Source organism: Mesocricetus auratus, unplaced genomic scaffold (assembly GCF_017639785.1).
Source record: "Mesocricetus auratus isolate SY011 unplaced genomic scaffold, BCM_Maur_2.0 Super-Scaffold_100018, whole genome shotgun sequence".
Taxonomy (NCBI): Eukaryota; Metazoa; Chordata; class Mammalia; order Rodentia; family Cricetidae; genus Mesocricetus; species Mesocricetus auratus.
This window is the reverse complement of record NW_024429199.1, coordinates 42,858,980-42,877,250: the sequence shown is the minus strand read 5'-3', so window position 1 is coordinate 42,877,250 and position 18,271 is coordinate 42,858,980. Positions and strand designations below refer to the sequence as shown.

The following is an 18,271-nucleotide window of genomic DNA, read 5'->3' as shown; positions in this document are numbered from 1 at the left end:
GTCTCTGAATTTTTTTACTTTTTAAAAGTTTTTTTTCATACCACAAAACTGGAAAAGCATCTCTTATGCTTTCTCCTAATGCTTTGAAAGCCAGATGTCTTTATTTAATAAGTTCTTATTTAATAAGTTCTTACCTATTCCTATAATTTATTTATTCTAACGCCTGATTTAATACAAGGGTGTAACTAAGTGTCTGCATGGCTAGGCATGGGCAGAGGCTCAGGTAAATCCTTTCTCCTTCAATATAAGCCCTGGGCATCCATCTAACCCTGGGCCCTGGTGCTGTGGCTTGGATACCGTTTGTTCCAAAGGCTGCTGTGCTGGAAGCTGGTTCCATGGAGGCATTTCTGAGAAGCAGTGGAGGCTTTAGGAAGAGGGACCTAGCAGGAAGTGACTGGCTGTGACTTCATGAAGGGATTAATGCTGGTCTGAAGGTGCGGACTGAACAAGAATGACAGCAAAGTGAACTGGTATGAAAGAGAAAGTCTTACTTCCCTTCCAGGTTTCCTCCTTCCTCTTCCTCCTCCTCCTCCTCTCTCTCTCTCTCTCTCTCCTCTCTCTCTCTCTCTCTCTCTCTCTCTCTCTCTCTCTCTCTCTCTCTCTCACACACACACACCCTGCCATGTGATATTATCTACCACATGGTCCTCATCATAGGCTTAGACCTCCAGAATTATGAGCAAAATAAACACCTCTTTTCTTTATGAAAATACAGCTGGGTGGTGGTGGTGCATACCTTTAATCCCAGCACTCAGGAGGCAGAGGCAGGTGGATCTCTGTGAGTTCACAACCAGCCTGGTCTACAAGAGCTAGTTCCAGGACAGCCTCCAAAACCACAGAGAAACCCTGTCTTGAAAAACAAAACAAAACAAGCAAAAAAACCCAAAAAGCTTTCCTCAGGTATTTTGTTGTAGCAACAGAAAATGAGCCAAGACCCTGGCGACCTCATAAAGGTAGAAGAATGTCAGCTGTTACAATCCAACATGGTGTCTGGTAAAAATGACCTTGATTGGCATATAGACTCTAGACAAGAAAACTCAGTAAGTGAATTCCAACCTCAGATCAGGGTGTCACACTAAACCGGTTATATCCCTGGAGTATAAGCACACAGGATTCCTCTAGGGGAGCCTCACTACTAAGGATCCTGGGACTTTAGGATCAGGGAGGAGCTAGTTACCAGACCACTGGCTGTGGAAGCAGTCCCCTGAACAAACTCCCTGAGTGAGAAGCAGAAGCCCCTATACAGGCACACCTGTTTCTGCCCTACTCTTTTCTGAATCTATGTGTCTAGCAAGGCCTGATCTGAACATTCAGTAAGAGTCCCATCAGACGTCACAGTAGTCAATGGTATCCCCATTTACCAAACATCCACGCCCCCCCACCCCAGCTATATGTGCCTGTGGATACACAAGCATATGATATGTAAGTGTGTGCTCACATACATGTCTGTGCGTGTGGGAGCCAGAGTTCAATGCTGGGTATCTTTAACAATTGCTTTCACCTTATTTTGGAGGTAGGGTCTCTAAATGAGGCCATAGCTAACTGATTCTGCTAGACTGCCTGGCCATTGAATGTCTGGGGACCCCGCCCCCTTTCTGCTTCCCAGAGCTAGGACCATAGGTGAATTGTGGGACTGGATTTTTGTTTGTTTGTTTGTTTGAGACAGGATTTCTCTGTGTAGCCCTGCCTGTCTTGGAAAGCACTCTGTAGACCAGGCTGGCCTCGAACTCACAGGGATTCGCCTGCCTCTGCCTCCCGAGTGCTGGGATTAAAGGCGTGCGCCACCAACACCCGGCAAGTCTGTGTTTTGAATGAGTACCGCCTCCCACAGGCTCAGTTGTCTGAGTACTTGGTCCCTGGCTGGTGGTGCTCTCTGGGGATAGCAGGAAATCTTTAAGAGTTGGAGCCTTCCTGGAGGATGTACCCCACTGGGGTGGGCTTTGAGGGTTACAATCTCACCCCACTGCCAGTTGGCTCTCTCTGCTTCCTGCTTGTGAATGGAAAGGTGATCAACTTCCTGCTCAAACCACCAACCAGCTGCCACGCCTCTCCTGTCATTACCCATGCTCCCTCTGGAGCCATAACGCAAAAAAAAAAAAAAAAAAAGATTGCCTTGGTCACAGTTTTTATCACAGCGACAAAAACTAGCACCGGCGTCTATCACACCGCCCTGTGCTAATGTCATGCTGAGCTTCATCGGTGTTCTTTGTCTGGCAGACTCGACAGTCACCGAGCATTTTCAAACCTTCTGGCCTACTTCTTTCCCACACCACCCAATGGTGCAGAAGGAGCCTCCCCCACACCTAGACTGTGCCAAGTAAGACACGTGACGCCCCAGGCCCGTTTCCATGTACCATGCTCCAATGGTGGATATCTTTTTCCTTCTAAAGTACCATGGACGTGTAACCGTGACTCAGGGTAGGGTCTACAAAACGACGAGACTTACTCCCCCACAGCTCTGGGGGATGGCGTGTGGGAAGGGCCATTTGTCCTTGCTTGTGAAGCTCAGGGGCATTCAGGCTTACTACAGCTCACAGCCAGTGAGCCCGGGAAAGGTGGCGGGTGAGGAAGGGGAAGTGGGGGGGGGGGATACAGGGTCCCGCAGGCTCTACTGGGCTACTGCCCGGGAATAAGGGGGATGGATGGCGAGGGGCAACGGTTAAAGGACAGCAGCTGTATGGCCATTAGGAGGCTGCCGCATGAGTGCTTAGGGGCTGGACTCCCAAGGGGATGGGAGTAAGGGAACAGCTGTAATTGGTATTATCTTAATGTTTGGTGGGACCTGTGGGCAGGCTGCTCGGGCTGAGGAAAAGGGATTGCATAGAAAGGAAAGACTGGGGGACAGGCGAGTTTGTGAGGGAGGGGTCCCAACTGCACATAAAACTGTTTGAACTCAGCTGAGTGTTACTCATGGCGTCCTCGGAAGAACACGGTGCACTTCCCATGGATCGCAGCTTCGGTACAGTCGCTTCTCAGAAACTTCAGGGAAAGGAACCCTCCCTCCTCCTAGATCCTCTAATTGATGAACGAGGGCATATGGGAAGGTTATTGAGTTTTACCTGTTGACACTGAAAAGCGACCACTTCATGAGCTCACCCGGTCTAAGGAACCATCACCCAGTTTACCTCACAGCTCTGAGGGCTATCAACCATGCTGGTGTCCTGTCAACTTGCTGATAAAACACCCTGAGATAAAAGCAGCTTTAGGTGTACTCTGCTTGCAATTCCAAGTTACGGTCACAGTCCATCATTGCAGGGACGTCAAGGCAGGGATGTGAGCTACTCGTGTCACACCCACGGTCAAGAGCAGGTGAACTTGTGTCCAGGGCTGAGCTCACATTCTCCATGCTTACACAGTCCAGGAGCCCCTAGCCCAGGCAATGGTGTCACCCAAGGCAGGTGAGCCTTCCCACCTCAGCTAAACGAAGTCAAGACGCCCTGCTCCTCACCCCCAGACGTGTCCACAGACCGACCTGACTTACACAATCTCCCATTGAGACTGTCTCCGCAGGCAACCCTAGGCTGTGTCAAGGTGGGTGACAAAGCTACCCATCACATCAACGTTTTCCACTCTGATTTGACCTCCAGCAAACTCACGCGTCTATCTGTCCATCTGTCTCCCAGAGGATGCCAAGCACCTCAGGGCCTGGGCATCAACACCTTGAGCTCCTCATAATGTTCATAAAGAGAAGACAGCCAGAAGTAAAGAGCACCCCGGGCACGCAAGGAAGCGGTAGAACCAGCTCCAAAGCTCACACCTTCTTGGGCAAGCACCCTCAGTCTTTCTTGCAAGCCTGTTTGCTCTATCCTGCAACTCCCGTCCCATGACCACAATGACAGCGTCTTCATCGGTCATCCCTGCCCACAGGGTACAGCTGGGCTCCACTGGACCCCTCAGCAGGAGCCAAAGAACAACAGCCTCCTTCTAAAAATAACATTCTCAACACACAGATTTATCAGCCACTGATAAGATCCCAGCTGAAGCTAAGTTCATATAATGTACAGCTCATTAAAGCATATATAAAACAGTACCTTATATGCCCAGACACACAAACCGTCCCCTCTAGCCAAAGGACAAACAGTTATTTTTTCATGGAAGGCATCTATCTTAGTTACTTTTCTATTGTCATAACAAAACACCTTAACCAAGGCAAAAGTACATTAATTTAAGGCTCATGGTTCCAGAGGGTTAAAATCCATGCCTATCATGGCAGTAAGCACAGTGACAGGCAGGCAGGCAGGCAGGCAGGCATGGTGCTGGAGCAGTAAGCTGAGAACTTACATCTGCTATACAAATGTGAAGCAGAGAGACAGAGAGAGAGAGAGAGACAGAGAGAGAGACAGAGAGAGAGAGACAGAGAGAGAGAGACAGAGAGAGAGAGAAAGAGGTGGGGGGAGAATGTGCTCTAACTGGAATGGCAGTGGCTTTTGAAAACTCACAGCCTACCTCCAATGAGACAATGACACACAGCCTCCAATAAGGCCACTCAGCTCCTAATCCTTTCCAAACAGTTCCATTAACTGAGGACCAAGCATTCAAGTACAAGAGACTGCTGGAGCTATCCTCTGTCAGCCAACGTCTACAGCAGCCATGTTCACTGCTGAACCACCAAAGACACACAACCCCTCCTGGGGGGGGGGAGTTAGGGGTTTTCAAGACAGGGTTTCTCTGTATTGTTTTGGAACCGGTACTGGAACTCACTCTGTAGACCAGGCTGGCCTCGAACTCACAGAGATCTGCCTGCCTCTGCCTCCCGAGTGCTGGGATTAAAGGCATTTGTCACCAATGCCCGGCATGAGTTTGCTTTTTAACGTTATGCCATCATGAAAATTTAAGAACAGACAATGGAGAGAGAGAGAGACAGAGACAGAGACAGAGAGAAAGTGTGTGTGTGTGTGTGTGTGTGTGTGTGTGTGTGTGTCTGTGTGTGTACACATGGAACCTAGAGGTTGCTATCAAGTCTCCTATCCCTCTTCGCCTGTCTTTTATTTTTTATTTTTTTGTTTGTTTGTTTGTTTTACTCTATTTGTTTTTTTTTTTTTTGAGACAGGTTTTCTCTGTGTAACAGACCTAGCTGTCCTGGCACTCACTCTGTAGTCCAGGCTGGCCTGGGACTCACACAGATCTGCCTGCCTCTACCTCACGAGTGTGGGGGTTAAAGGTGTACGCCACCACCGCCTGGATTCACCTGTCTTTTAATGAGATACTCTAATAATAGAGGGCTCTGAATATAGTTTAGTGGTAGTGTTTGCCCAGCATGCTCAAGATCCTGAGCAAACGTCTAGCTCTGGACGGGGGTGGGGGTCCCACCTTAGGTTAGAGTCTTGGCTTTGTCTATGTAATGAACACCAGACCAGGCTGGGTACACAGCCACTACTAAAAAAATTAAATTGTAGAATTTTAAATTGTAAAATCTAATGGCTACTAAAGCATCCACAGAATGAACACGGTTTGTCACACAGTCATGCAAACTCTGACTGGAACTGTAGTGAAGGGACCAGACCCTCACTCAGCCCCCTGCTTTAGTAGCCATGACAGGCTACAGAAAAGACATGTAGGACTCTGACTCAGCGCATGACACAAGGAAACTCCAGATCCCTGGCCTCCAGGAGCCTAGGGCCAAAACTGCACACAGAGAAACTCCAGACACCCCCTAGCCTCCTAGATACTTGGTTCCTGGGAATTGTGTTTGGTCACAAAAGAAACTCCAGGAGAGACCCAAACCTCCCCTGTAGTCTCCAGGGTACAGTTCTGAAAACTATTGGTATCTATGTACAACAGGTCACTTGCAAGTAACAAGACAAAGCCATAGAAACCACAGAATGTTCCCTCTCAGCACTGACCAATGAAAATAATTGGTACACAGGTATTTCATGCCAAAATATAACTTAAAAAAAAATCCCCTAATTGTTCCCAAATGTCAACCAATCAGAAACCAACCTGTACCTACTATGTAATCCTGTAACTTTTGTCTATAAAACCTAGCAGTAGACAGGGAACTTCACTCCCTCTGGAGGCTGCTGCATCAGCTTGCTGGATGGGGTCTCTGTCATGGTTGGATGAAACAATAAACCTTGCTTTTGCAGTTCGGCAGGTCTGTCCCCCTGGTGGTCTTTGAGGGATCTTCGTGACTTGGGCACAACAGTAGCTCATTTGGTAGAATGTGGGATAACAGAGCTCAGCTCCCAGCACCGCAGAACCCAGCCAAGGTGGTGGACTCCCTAGCACTCATGAAGCAGACGTAGGAGGATCAGGAATTCAAGATCATCTTCAGGAGTTCAAGGCCAGCCTGGGACATAAGAGCTTGTCTTAGAATAACAACAGAAAACGAGGCACTCCAACATGAGCATAAGCTGCTATGTTGCTCAGAGCGGCCTTGAACTCTCAGCTCCTCTGCCTCAGCCTTCCACACTGTCATTATAGGCGTGTGCCGCCACCCAGCCCTGCTGCGGCTTGACGGTTTCTGTTAGTGGCTGGATCAAGGACACAACCTCAGGTATTTCCATTAATTTGGAAGCCACACAAAGTTAAAAAAAAATCACATCTCACAGCCTCCTTAAACAGTGTCCTCGACATATCACTTCTCTTAAGATTCAAATTCGGAGTATTTTGAACTGTGAGACAAATGGATCGCTTACGCTTAGTGGGCAAGTCTTTTTAAAAAGGCAGGGATGGAGAGGTAAGAGTGGGCAGACCGTGGCTCCATCTCCAGAGGATCTGACACCTGCTTTTGACCTCAGGGGGGAGGGACCCGCACACACAGGTGGCTCACACAAACATACACACAGACACAAAGACAAATGGCATCTCAGCACAGGAGAGACGAGGTAGGTTGTGATCATTAGCTCCAGATTGTGACTCTGAACTACAGAAAGATTAATCGACTTCCCCCGAGAGAAAGAACGGCACAAGGAGACAAAGGGTCTCTTCTCCCAAGCTGGGGGAAAAGCTTCACTGCTTAAAGTGTGGTCTGAGGACCAGCAGCACATGAGTGTTGGTGAGAAATAGGATTAACACTGCCCCACTACTCTGCCCTGCCATGCCCCACCCCCACCGGGCCCCGCCTAGCTCCGCCCCGGAGGCAGACCACATTTCAAGATCCCAGGAAGGTGTGGTTGGAGAATGGGGGTTTTGCAATACTGTTATACCAGTCTTGCTGGTTTATATCTAGCAGAGAAGGGTCTCAAAGCCAACCCTGAAGGCTAAGTTGTTACCTTACCTGGTCCCTGTGGTCATAGCAGTCATCACTTTCCCCAACAGATGAGTACCAAGCTCCAGATGCAGCCGGAAGCCAGGCAGGCGGCCTCTCACTCCACAGGGCCCACAACTCTAATGATTGCTTCTCTAGCTGGGGACCTGCCTCCTCTCAGGAAGAGAAGGTATCTAAGACCCTGGAGCAGACCAGGTGCCCCATGTCATGGCCTTATATCCCACTGTCCCAGGATGTCTTGAAGAGGTCAATCTTACCACGTGGAGCAGTCACCTACTTCTCTGCTACTGACTGCTGATGGGCGGGGCAGACAGCAACTGAGCGGTTTGCTGAGGGCATAGAAGGTCTGTCTGTCGTAGTTTTCCTGGGTAAAGACTCCCAGCAACCTGAATCATCTATGCAGTCACCTGCACCCTGCGCTCACACAAAGGTGGCCCTGACGGGAGGGAGGAGCTCTGCACGGGCTTCCAGGCTCACTGCCTACCTGGACCCTCATCTTAATCTTGACAGAACAATGGGCCAGCCACGTCTCCTGGGCCTGAGCATCTGGTACAAATAGTATGTCTCCCCCGCCAACAAAGCCCATAGCAGCCCCGACATGTGGCTCTGAGCCTCCCCAAGACCTGCCAGGGCGGGGCCCTGTTCTCAGGACACATGCTGCTTCACCTGAAGTAGACATCCTCCAAGGACAGAACAGGAGCTTGCCTGCATGCTGGGCATGGGTCCAGGAGAGCAGGAGAGATGACCATAGCAGAATCTACAGAGAGGCAGGCAGCTACCTCCCTGACATGGCAAACCTCACCAGGGTATACCGTTTTCCTCAAAAAGCCTACTCTCGGATTAAACTCAGACCTCCATGTTTGTACTTCAGGACACGTTCCTGGACCTTCGGTCATCCAGGCCACCAGAACATGTTGCCACCTGTCCTCTGAGGCTAATGTTCTCCCAGAGAATCCTGCTCTGAAACATTTGTTAAACCAGGGAACCTCAGGACAAGTGACACCCAGCCAGCCCCATGTGTCATAAGTACAGACAAGTGTGACTTAACCTGCCAGGTGCACCTAGCCTTCCCACACAAACCCTTGGCGACGATGCCAGCAGCGCCTGCCTGGCAGCACCTCTGCGAAATGCACAACTGTGAACACCTGCCTGGCAGAGCGCCCCTCTCCTGCTGGAACAGGCTAAGCAGGAAGAGGAAGGAGCAGGTGGATCTGTCCCCCACAGCGCCCACCTCACTTAGGAGCTTCTCCTGACTCCCATCCAGAGCCGGGGATGGCCCAGCCCTACCTCCCATCTGCATCAGCCCTCATGCTCTCCAAGGATGCCTTTGGGGAGCCTGGGGTGCCAGCATTTCCTCTTCATAGGTACTTGTCCTAGCACTACGACGGAACACCATGGCCAAAGCAACTTTTAAAAGAAAGCATCTCCTTGGGGGCTTGCTTACATCAGAGGGCGAGTCCATGCAGGGGGTGGGGTGGGTAATCTGGGCTTTTGAAATCTCCAAGCCCACCCTCAGTGACACATCTCCTCCAACAAGGTCATCACCTCCTAATCCTTCCTAAACCGTGCCACCAACTGGGAACTAAGCCTTCAAACGTACAAGACTCCGAGGGCCGTTCCCATTCAAACCACGCGATGCTGCAGAAACTCTGCTTCCCACTGGCGCCTGGATACCGTGTCAGGCTGCTCATGCTAGGTTATCCACAGGAAGCAACACCAGACCCGTGCTGAGCTCTGTCCCCAGGGAATGCAGGCTTGAAGCGCACACCTTCCTCTAAAAGTGTCAGATTTGCCTTTAGTCCAGCTCTGCCCCAAAAGCAGGTGACTTGCTTCCAAGCAGGAGCCTCGTCTGAAAAAAAAGTGTGTCAGATGAAATCAGCTCTAATCAGATGGACTGTGCTGTGGACATACTCACCAGGAAGTCTACAGGACAAAGTGAGTCATTCTTCAAATATCTACTGGCTTATTTTTCTAGCACGGATGACACTGTACTGGACATGTCCTCTGAGGTGGGTCTGACACAAATCACAGCCACTAACTAGAAGTAAAACCTTAGACAAGTTCTGAAGCCTCTCTGTGACTCAGTTTCTCCAAGTTAAAATAGAGCTCACTGGTACCTGCTGCACTCTGAGGACTGAATAAGTTGATGTATGTAAACCACTTAGAACGGCATCCGGGGGCAGCATCAAACGCTAGTCGGCTGTTATGGAGCTGAACTGAAGTTTGTTTAACTGGTGTAAAAAAAAAAAAACAAAACAAAACAAAAAAAACCTTCTAGGCCTACCTGCAGCAAACCTCCTTGAAGAGAAACAGGCCCGGGACCTGTGAGTATTCCCTGACCTGACAGCTCCAGGCAGAGTTCTGGGTCAAGGCCCTAATTACTCTTGAAGGGTTCTCATTCGTTTTCTCAATTTGCCCAAGGAACCGAGTGAGGGCCTTCCAGTAGGACCTTCACAATGGGAAGCACCCATAGCTGGGCTGCTGTGCACTGAGGCACACAGCCTTGTGTCCTACAGAGGGGCGAGGGGTTCTAGAACATTGGCACTTTCAAACACTTGGCCCGATTTGGTTTTTGTCTCTTTCATGGGCTAGCCACCATACCACACCGTCTACTCAGAAATGGTCCAACCTACTTCCCAAGTCTAGCCTGGGTCAGTTTATCCGGGGCTTGAAAGACAATTCAGGTAGGGGGAGAAACGGTCTCTGTCCTCATTTGGCAAGGCTGCAGAAACTGAGCAGAAAAAAAATCACAGAGGGGAAACCAAGTACCCTAGATACGCTCCTGAAGTAGGGCATGGCCCATAGACTGGCACAGGTCCCCAGAGGCCAGCCTGGCAATCTGTAGAGCCTAGGGCAGAGGACCATGGGCCTCTGCACCTCCTATGTTGAATCCTTTTGTTTTTGATCAACCTAGAGAACTTAAGCAAAATACACTGGTCCTCCTACTTTGAGAAGCACACCCCCGTGACTAACCAGAAGGCCAAGTCTAAAGCGTGGTCGACAGGCAGAGCTGCCCTAGCCTGGTCTCTTATCTTCCACCCCCGCTCCCCACCGTCTCACTGGCCTTCTGTTCCTGCCAGGGATCTCAAGGATACTCCTACCCCAGCCCCATCCCTAGGGGCCTGTGGTTGGCACCACTGCCTATCAGTCAGGAACCCTGGGGAGTCCATCTCTGCGGCAGGTAACAGGCTGGACAATTTGCACAGCAAGTTGCAGGGTGCTGGGAAGCAGGAGTATCCAGATGGGCAAGCGCAGAGGCTGGTGGCTATAGCCCCTCAGGGCTACTTCTAATAAAGGGGCTCCCTGGCAGGGTACTCAAATCATCTGAGTCAGGACCTTCCCATCTCCACCTCTATTCTATACAATGGTCACTTAGTGGTTCTCTGTGATGGTCTTAAGCAAGTAGAATTTTGACCCACTGACCACATAAATTTGGGCTACAATTCTAAAGGACCCTAGCTGGGCTCATGGCCACTTCACTAATTCAAACCAAACGTGGCTGTGACGTCTGTACAAACACAGCAGCTGGGTTGACCTGGAAGTCAGATGTTCATGCACAACCTTCCCCCCAGGAAACGCCTCCAAAACCTTAGGATCACTCACTAAGTTTCTCAAACCTCCTTCCCCCGCCTCTCCCAGACTGCCATCCACCAATAGAGACAAGACTAGGTCAAGGTGGAGTTTCAGTTAGCAAAGCCAAATATAAACCCAGGGCTGCTCCCCAACCACCCTTCCTGGGGCTTTTGAGAGAACCCTGAACTTTGAAGGCAGCTGAAATCCAATGAGGATCAACACGGTTCCTGTGTCTGCCCTGAGTCTAGAGTCAGAGACAAGACAGCAGGTACTGCGGCCTCAGCCCTCAAATACAGAGCACCTGTCGGCTATGAAGAAGGCTCCAGATGCTAGCTCAGGTTACCCCAAAGACTCCAAAAGCCTTCTGGGGCCATGCCTGTGTTTCTTATCACTGACCCACACAGATGATTCTTAACTGAATTCTTCAGCGACAGGACTTTGGAATTATTTCTTCAACAAGCCTCCTGCTAAAAGGCAAGGTGAGCTTGTGTGAGGAAGACACTGGCTCGCCATGCGGGCAGGCAGGGATGCACTCATAGCTGTCGGCTCACTCACGGATGCCACCTATCATGGCCCAGTAAATGCTTGGACAGAACTTAGAACACAGAGGCCAGGAGCGACCATTCCCCACCTGACAGGAACCTGCGCTCCATCGGGCTCCCAATCCCCAGACTCACTGGGCATGCCCAGCAAAGGAAACCATAGCCGAAGAGAAACATCGGGCTGCCGCACCCCTTACAGGTAAGGAAGGAGTCAGGATGAGACGGCCATGAATGTACATTCGGTCTTCACCCTGTGTCTCTGTCTCCCTTCCCCCACTGCTATCACCACTCAGGAGAGAGTGCACCTTCCTCCTTCCTTCCTTCCTTCCTTCCTTCAAGGTTTATTTATCTGGGGGGGGGGGAGACTGGAGAGTTGGCTCAGCAGTTAATAGTGGCTGCTCCCCCAGAAGACTCAGATTTGATTCCCAGCATCCACATGGTGACCCAGAACTATGTGTAACTCCAGTTTCAGGAGATCCAACTCACTATGTGGCACATGGACATACATGCAGGTCAAACACCCATAAACATAAATAAAAAAACATATACGAAAGATTAGCTGAGTGCGGTGACACACACCTTTAATCCCAACACTTGGGAGATAGAGGCAGGTGGCTCTCTGTGAGTTCCAGGCCAGCCCGGGCTATTAGACACTATCTCAAAAGAAAAATAAAAAGATCTAGTCTTATTTTTGTGTATATGGATATTCTGCCTGAATATTGTCTATACACCACATGTGCCTGGTGACCTCAGAGCCTAGAAGAGAGCATCAGATCCCCAGGAACTGGAGTTACACAGTTGTAAACTAGTCCTCTGGAAGAGCAGACGTCACTCTTAAAGTGCTGAGGCGACTCTCCAGTCCTATCCCTTGGGGAAAAGGAAAGGTCAAGGAAAAGGAGAAACACAGCTAGCTGGCCCTGGAAACCTGTGGAGATTTCAAGTCCAGAGCCATTCCTTCCAACTGTGATGCATTTAGGATGTTTTAAAAGTGTGAGAACAGTAGCTTTCTAATAACAAAAGGCTCTCTGTAATCCTCTCACAACATTGTCTGCAAACGCTACAATGTCTCTAAAAACAAAAGCTTCATTTCATTGATCAAGAAAAACAGGCTAAATCATGGCAAGTAGCCAGGTGACAGTGGTACATGCCTTTAATCCCAGCACTCAGGAGGCAGAGGCAGGTGGATCCTTGTGAATTCAAGGCCAGCCTGGTCTATAGAACTAGTTCCAGGACAGCCAGAGCTGTTACAATAGAGAAACCCTGTCTGGAAAACACACACACACACACAAATAAAAACAAACAAAAACCAAAACACAACAAACACTAAGTAATGTTCTACTGAAAACAAGAGGCTAGGTGAAGGGATAGATAGTAGAACACAGGAGAGAGCTGAGAATGTGACAATTCTTCTCATGCTAACCTCTGCTGTGACACCCAAAGTACTGTATCACCCATAAAACCCAAAGTACTGTATCACCAGTGCCATGGAAATGCATCACGGCCCAAACTCAGTGGCCTGAAGACACCTGTTACAAGAGGCTTCAAAACCACTCTCAACAGTGCTGAACTCGGCTTAGCATTGCTGCAGCCCATCTGAAAGGCATTTTATTCTCTCTGAAGACACGGTAGCTTTGTACCATGAAATTAATCTCTGGATTCTGATAAATGTGTTATGAAGTAGACATCTATAATGGAATGGAAATTTCCATGGTTTTCTTTCAAGGCTGTGACAAATGACCAAACTTGGACTTTTCAGGACAGAACCCAAACTGGAATAATTAGAGAATTATTCCATGACTCTGTACACTTCTGACACAGAATACAGGAGACACCCTCATCAGGAGCCGGAGAGCAAGACAGCCATTTGCCATTTGCCTTTGCTTTATCTGTCATTTATCTGTTTTGAGGTCTGGCTATGCTGCCTCATCTGGTCTGAAACTCCAGGACTTAATGTCTCTTCCTACTGATGCTCCCACGGCAAGCAGCTGGAACCTGGGGTGTACTCCACCACACCCAGCTAGATAAACCACACATTGATAGCATGGTCTGAGAAGTGGAAATAGAGATAGATGCTCCCTTGAAGACACGTGCATGCACACACACACACACACACACACACACACACACACACACACACACCTATGCTGTCTCCCGGAGTCAGTGCACACAGAGAGATAGAAGACTCCATGCAAATGGGTGCTTGTTACATTTGTTGCCTCCTGAAGCAGAAGTGATCCTGCTTAGCTAGGAACACCAGGAGGGTGGACAACTGGACACCCACTGCTGCCTGGCTGCCCTCCTCCAAGGTTCATCACTAAAATCCTAGCCAATCCTTCTGACTTCTGGCTTTATGCTACCTAGACCTTCTTGCAAACGTCTGTTACAAAACTCGGGATCCGGAGGCAGGCCATACCAGGAAGCCGTGCACTGTATGACATCACCAAAACAGCCGCACACAAGACTGTGCTGCCTGAGCAAGTTGTCTTGGCATCTCTAGGCCTCAGTTTGTTTGTCTTTATCACGGGCTAAAACTGTAAAAATTGTGCGAGATTGTGTCTCTAAGGCCCTTATCACAATGCCAAGCTCAAGACTTCTGAAGTATGGTGATGGAATACAATGGCTTGCTGTCACCTAACATCCAGCGTAAATGTAAAGCCATCAGAAAGAGTATCTGCATTCAGGTTCTGATGCTTCGGACCAAGTATTTACAGGCGACAAATGAAGGTCACCGTCAACGGTTCTCAGGGTCTCTTTTGGTGCCTGAGTGCCCACCCATCTCTTCAGGCAAGGCAATTAGCTTAGGTGTATTCAACAGGTGTACAAGCAAAGGAACGCGAGGTGGCCTCCTCCTCCGGGTAACCGCCTCAGGGTGTCCATAGCAAGCAAGGCTTCGGAACTGAGAGCAAAGAGTGAAATCAGAGCCAGCTGGCTCTCTAAGAACAGATGCCCGGGAAGAGCGCGCCCAGAGACCACCCGCCCCGCCCCACGCCCCGAGGAGAGAGCGGAGGAGAGAGCCACACTTCACTCAAGCAGGGGCGACAGCTCTCTGGCGTCCCCCCGTACCACGTACTCAACGCGAACAAGCACCCTTGGCGGTCCCCAAGCCACCGTGGCCCGCCCCGTCGGGGAACCAAGACCCGCTGGTCCCCAGGTCTCCACTAGTGAAGGAGGTCGCCCTCGTTAATTCCTTCCTTCCCCGGCGTCGCCGCCGGCGTGGGGAGCACCGGGGCCGGGGCGCGACACTTACCCAGCGTGGTCACCGCGCCGGCCTCGAAGAGCAGGCAGTCGCCACGGCCGCGAACCTCCAGCAGCACACTGCCGGGACCCGTGGGGTCCAGCCGCGACAGCAGCCGCAGCCCTTTGCTCAGCGCCATGGGCACCGGGCACTGACGGGAGCCGGGGCCGGGTCCCGCCCGAGGGCGCGCAGCTTCCAGGAGTTTCACTTTGCGCCGGGCTCTGGCGCCGCGGGCTCCTCCCCGTCCTCCTCCTCCTCCAACTCCCAGCCCAAGCGCGCCGCCCGGGGCAGGTGAGGTGGCGCCGCCGCCCGGCCGCTCCCACGACGACCGCGCTCCCCCCAGCGGCGAGGCCGGCGCATGTGACCCACGGGGGGAAGCGGACGCCGGGGATTGGAGCCGGGATGCGCCCCCGGGCGTCCCGCGCGCGGGCTGGCGTTCACCCTCGCCTGGTGATCCGGGATGGTCCTCCGGGCGGTGGGCGGCCGCGGGTGACGGAGATTCCACACATTCCTGGCCGCCGAGGAGGCTGCAGCCCCGGGGAGCCTCCCGAGCCCGGACCCTGCCTGGATTCCCGCAGCCTTATATGGGCAGCCGTGGGCTGTGGGCTGAGCAGGGGCGGGAAACCCCGCCGCCTCCTCCCACCTTCCGGGTCCCGCCCGGCGCAGCGCCCCCTCCCCAGCACTCCCCAGCCGTCGCGTGTGCGACCCCCGATGGGACCTTTGGAACCCGTGCCTCGGTTTCCCGGGTGGGACTGCAGAAGCATAAAGTGGCCTTCGTGGTGAGGCGACGATGGTGACGATTGAGCTCACACTAGTGAGTGCTGTGTGTGTGTGTGTGTGTGTGTGTGTGTGTGTGTATGTGTGAGTGAGCGCGCGCATGCACGCGCATCTGTGCATGACACACTCCTTAAATGCTGTCTTCTACCGGGGACTTCAGTTCACCGCCCAAGCCAGACTGGTGTTTGGAGGCAGCGGCTGTGTTGCTTCTGCCAGAGCAGGGATGCGACACAGACCTTAGTACCCCTTGTAGCACGTGACCTTGACCTCTGGGGGCTGCACCTGGCCTTGCCCACGTGAACAGCGCCTCTCCCACCTGATGATCTCAGCATGTGTTCTTCCTTAGCGTAGTTTGTGGTCTGCAGAGTTCAAGCAACCTGAGGCTAGGAAGTCCTGGAGTCCGGGTCCATGGGGATTGGTCTGTTAGGGAGGGGAAAGGGCATCCAGATAGAACTGGAAGCACCTTCGAGTGGGTTTGAAGGTTTCTGTTTCCTTTTCTAGTGTGAAGGCCCCAGAGGTCTTCACCAGCAAGTTCTGATCAGGCCACACCAAGAGCTGGACTCCTCTCTGCCACCTCATTCTGCTGGGTTAAGAACAAGAGGGGACCATGCTTGGCCTTCGGAGGCTTGTTCTAGACAGCTTCTTTCTCTGAGGTGATGATATTAGCACTTCCTATAAACAGTGTGGCACCAAGTTTAGCACACTCAGCAGGGCAGTGGTGGCGCACACCTTTAATCCCAGCACTGGGCGGCAGAGGCAGGTGGATCTCTCTGACTTGGAGGCCAGAGGGAGTCCAGGACAGCCAGGGCTACACAGAGAAACCCTGTCTCAAAAACAAGCAAAAAAAAAAAAAAAATCCAATAGCAGAAAGTTCAGCAGATTTGCCTTTGTTTCACTTTTTCTGCGAGAGGCCAGAAGCTCCCCATACTGTGGTGTCCCTGTGACAGTGTCCATGTACACTCAGGTGTATACGTGGCCATGTCACCTGCTCATTCTGCTTGAGTGTTTTTTAATGTTTTTGTTTTGTGCTTCACGGCATGTATGTGATATGTACCATGTGCGTGCAGTACCCAGGAAGGCCAGAAGAGGACATGGGGTCCCCTGGGACTGGAATCACAGATGGTTGTGAGTTACCATGTGGGTGTTGGGAACTGAACCCCAGTCCTCTGCAAGATCAGCGAGTGCAATTCACGACTGAGCTACCTGCTCTAGTTTTGTTGTCTTGTGATACATGCCATGAGCAAAAGCAATTAGTTAAGAAAGACTTCAATTCATCTTAGAGGTCAAAATCCTTCACTGAGGCAAATTGGGGCAGGACCTCCAGGCAGAGACCATGGAGAAATGCTGCTTGCTGGCTTGCTCTCTGTGGCTCACTGAACTTCCTATTTTGGGGGTGGGTGGGAGGAGCACAGGGTTTCTCTGTGTATCCCTGGCTTTCCTGGACATAGCTCTGTGGACCGGGTTGGCCTGGAACTCGGGGATCTTCCTGCCTCTGCCCCAAGTGCTGGGATTAAAGATGTGCTTCACCACACCAGGCTTTCAACTTGCTTTTTAAAATAGCAAACTTAGGACCACCTGCCCACCCATGGCGTCACGCACAGTGGACTGATGCCTCCCACACCAATCATCAATCAAGAAGATGTCCGTGGCAGCCCAAGGCCCAGGGGGTTTGCTGTCTTACTGACCTGCTAGTTACCTTGTGGGTTTCCTGGTGTCTGTTATCACAGCCACAGCCACATAGTGGCAGAGTCTACCCCATGTATGTTATCAGGAGCCATGTGGTGTGGCAGGGGAGCTGAAAATCACTTGTCCCTACTGCTTGGAAAACTTGTCTGGGCCTGTTGGTTGGTCTGAACAGGTGATAGGGAGTTGGCAGGAATGGCTGGTTTGGAAGCGCAGATTGGCATCACTTGTTTTTTTATAAGGCATATAGAAAGAATAGTGATAATCACTCTAGACCCATCTGCTGACATGAGGCACACACAACTCAAGACCTGAGAACTGGGTGTAGGCCCCATGACTTTCCAAGTTACTAGAACCTTCCAGACTGCAGTCTCTCTGCGGATGGCACAAAAGTCAACAAGCCCCCCCCAAAAAAACCCAAGATACAAAAAAAAAGGAAAGAAAGAGCCCCACCCATGTGTGCTTGACAGCTCCAGGCTGTCATACAGGCTGTCACACAAAGTGTGCTTGTAAGGTTGGACCCAGAGCTCCCTCTGCCCACAGGGCAAGTGCTTGCCTTCCCTCCTAGTCTATTCCTGGAAGGCAGCAAACCTGTTAGGCAGGGGATGGAGGGTACAGAGGCTGTGGCCAGCGTGGGCACCTGTAGCTCTAGGGCATATAGGGACCTAATTAATTCCCCTCTGAGTCTAAGACACTGCTTCCACACGGGGCGATGGGCTGGCAGGCAGACCTTGAGTGCCCTCTGTATCTCATCTGGAAAAACAACCCAAAGCTTACAAGTACATGGGCTTTCACATGCCAAGAACAGCAAGGCCCTGCCTATGTTCAGAACAGTTTAGATTCAGGGAGAAAGAACTGCCAGGGGTCTGGCTACTGTCTGGCTACTGTCCAGCTTCATGGACACCAGGCAGAGCCTCCAACAGTGCCAATCTGTTCCTAACAAACAGATAGGGACGAAGGGTACAGCTGCCAGGGTTTCCCTGGTGTTTTCTGCACAGCGGGGCCCAAAGACTCCACAGGTGTCCCCGCTGCTGGGGTAAAGGGTGGGGGGTGTCTTTCCTGTTCTGACCCTTACTGGGAAAAGCTGCTTTTAGACTGGGTTGTAAGATCCAAGCACAAAGAAAATTTCACAAAATATCTTAGAAAAGTGCCTGTAGTAGTCACCCCAGAGCAGCATAAAAAGTTACAAGAAGTTACAGGGACGGTGGTGGAGTACACACCTTTAATCCCAGCACTTGAGAGGCACAGGCA

General features: G+C 51.1%; 1 protein-coding gene across 5 annotated transcripts in view; it reads right to left on the bottom strand.

Annotated features, from left to right (window-relative positions):
* Synj2 (synaptojanin 2) overlaps positions 1-14,775 on the bottom strand; it is a 103,638-nt gene extending 88,863 nt beyond the window's left edge. For 2 of the 5 annotated variants that reach the window (XM_005065914.4, XM_005065915.4), the window contains exon 1: positions 14,573-14,772. In XM_005065914.4, coding sequence (XP_005065971.1) covers positions 14,573-14,699 — 127 coding nt within the window. In that variant the 5' untranslated portion in view covers positions 14,700-14,772. Of the gene's footprint in view, positions 1-14,572 lie in introns of all 5 variants that reach the window. The other 3 variants (XM_013110194.3, XM_013110192.3, XM_040758134.1) reach the window with 3 other exon arrangements.
* Between the last annotated feature and the right edge of the window lie 3,496 nt (positions 14,776-18,271).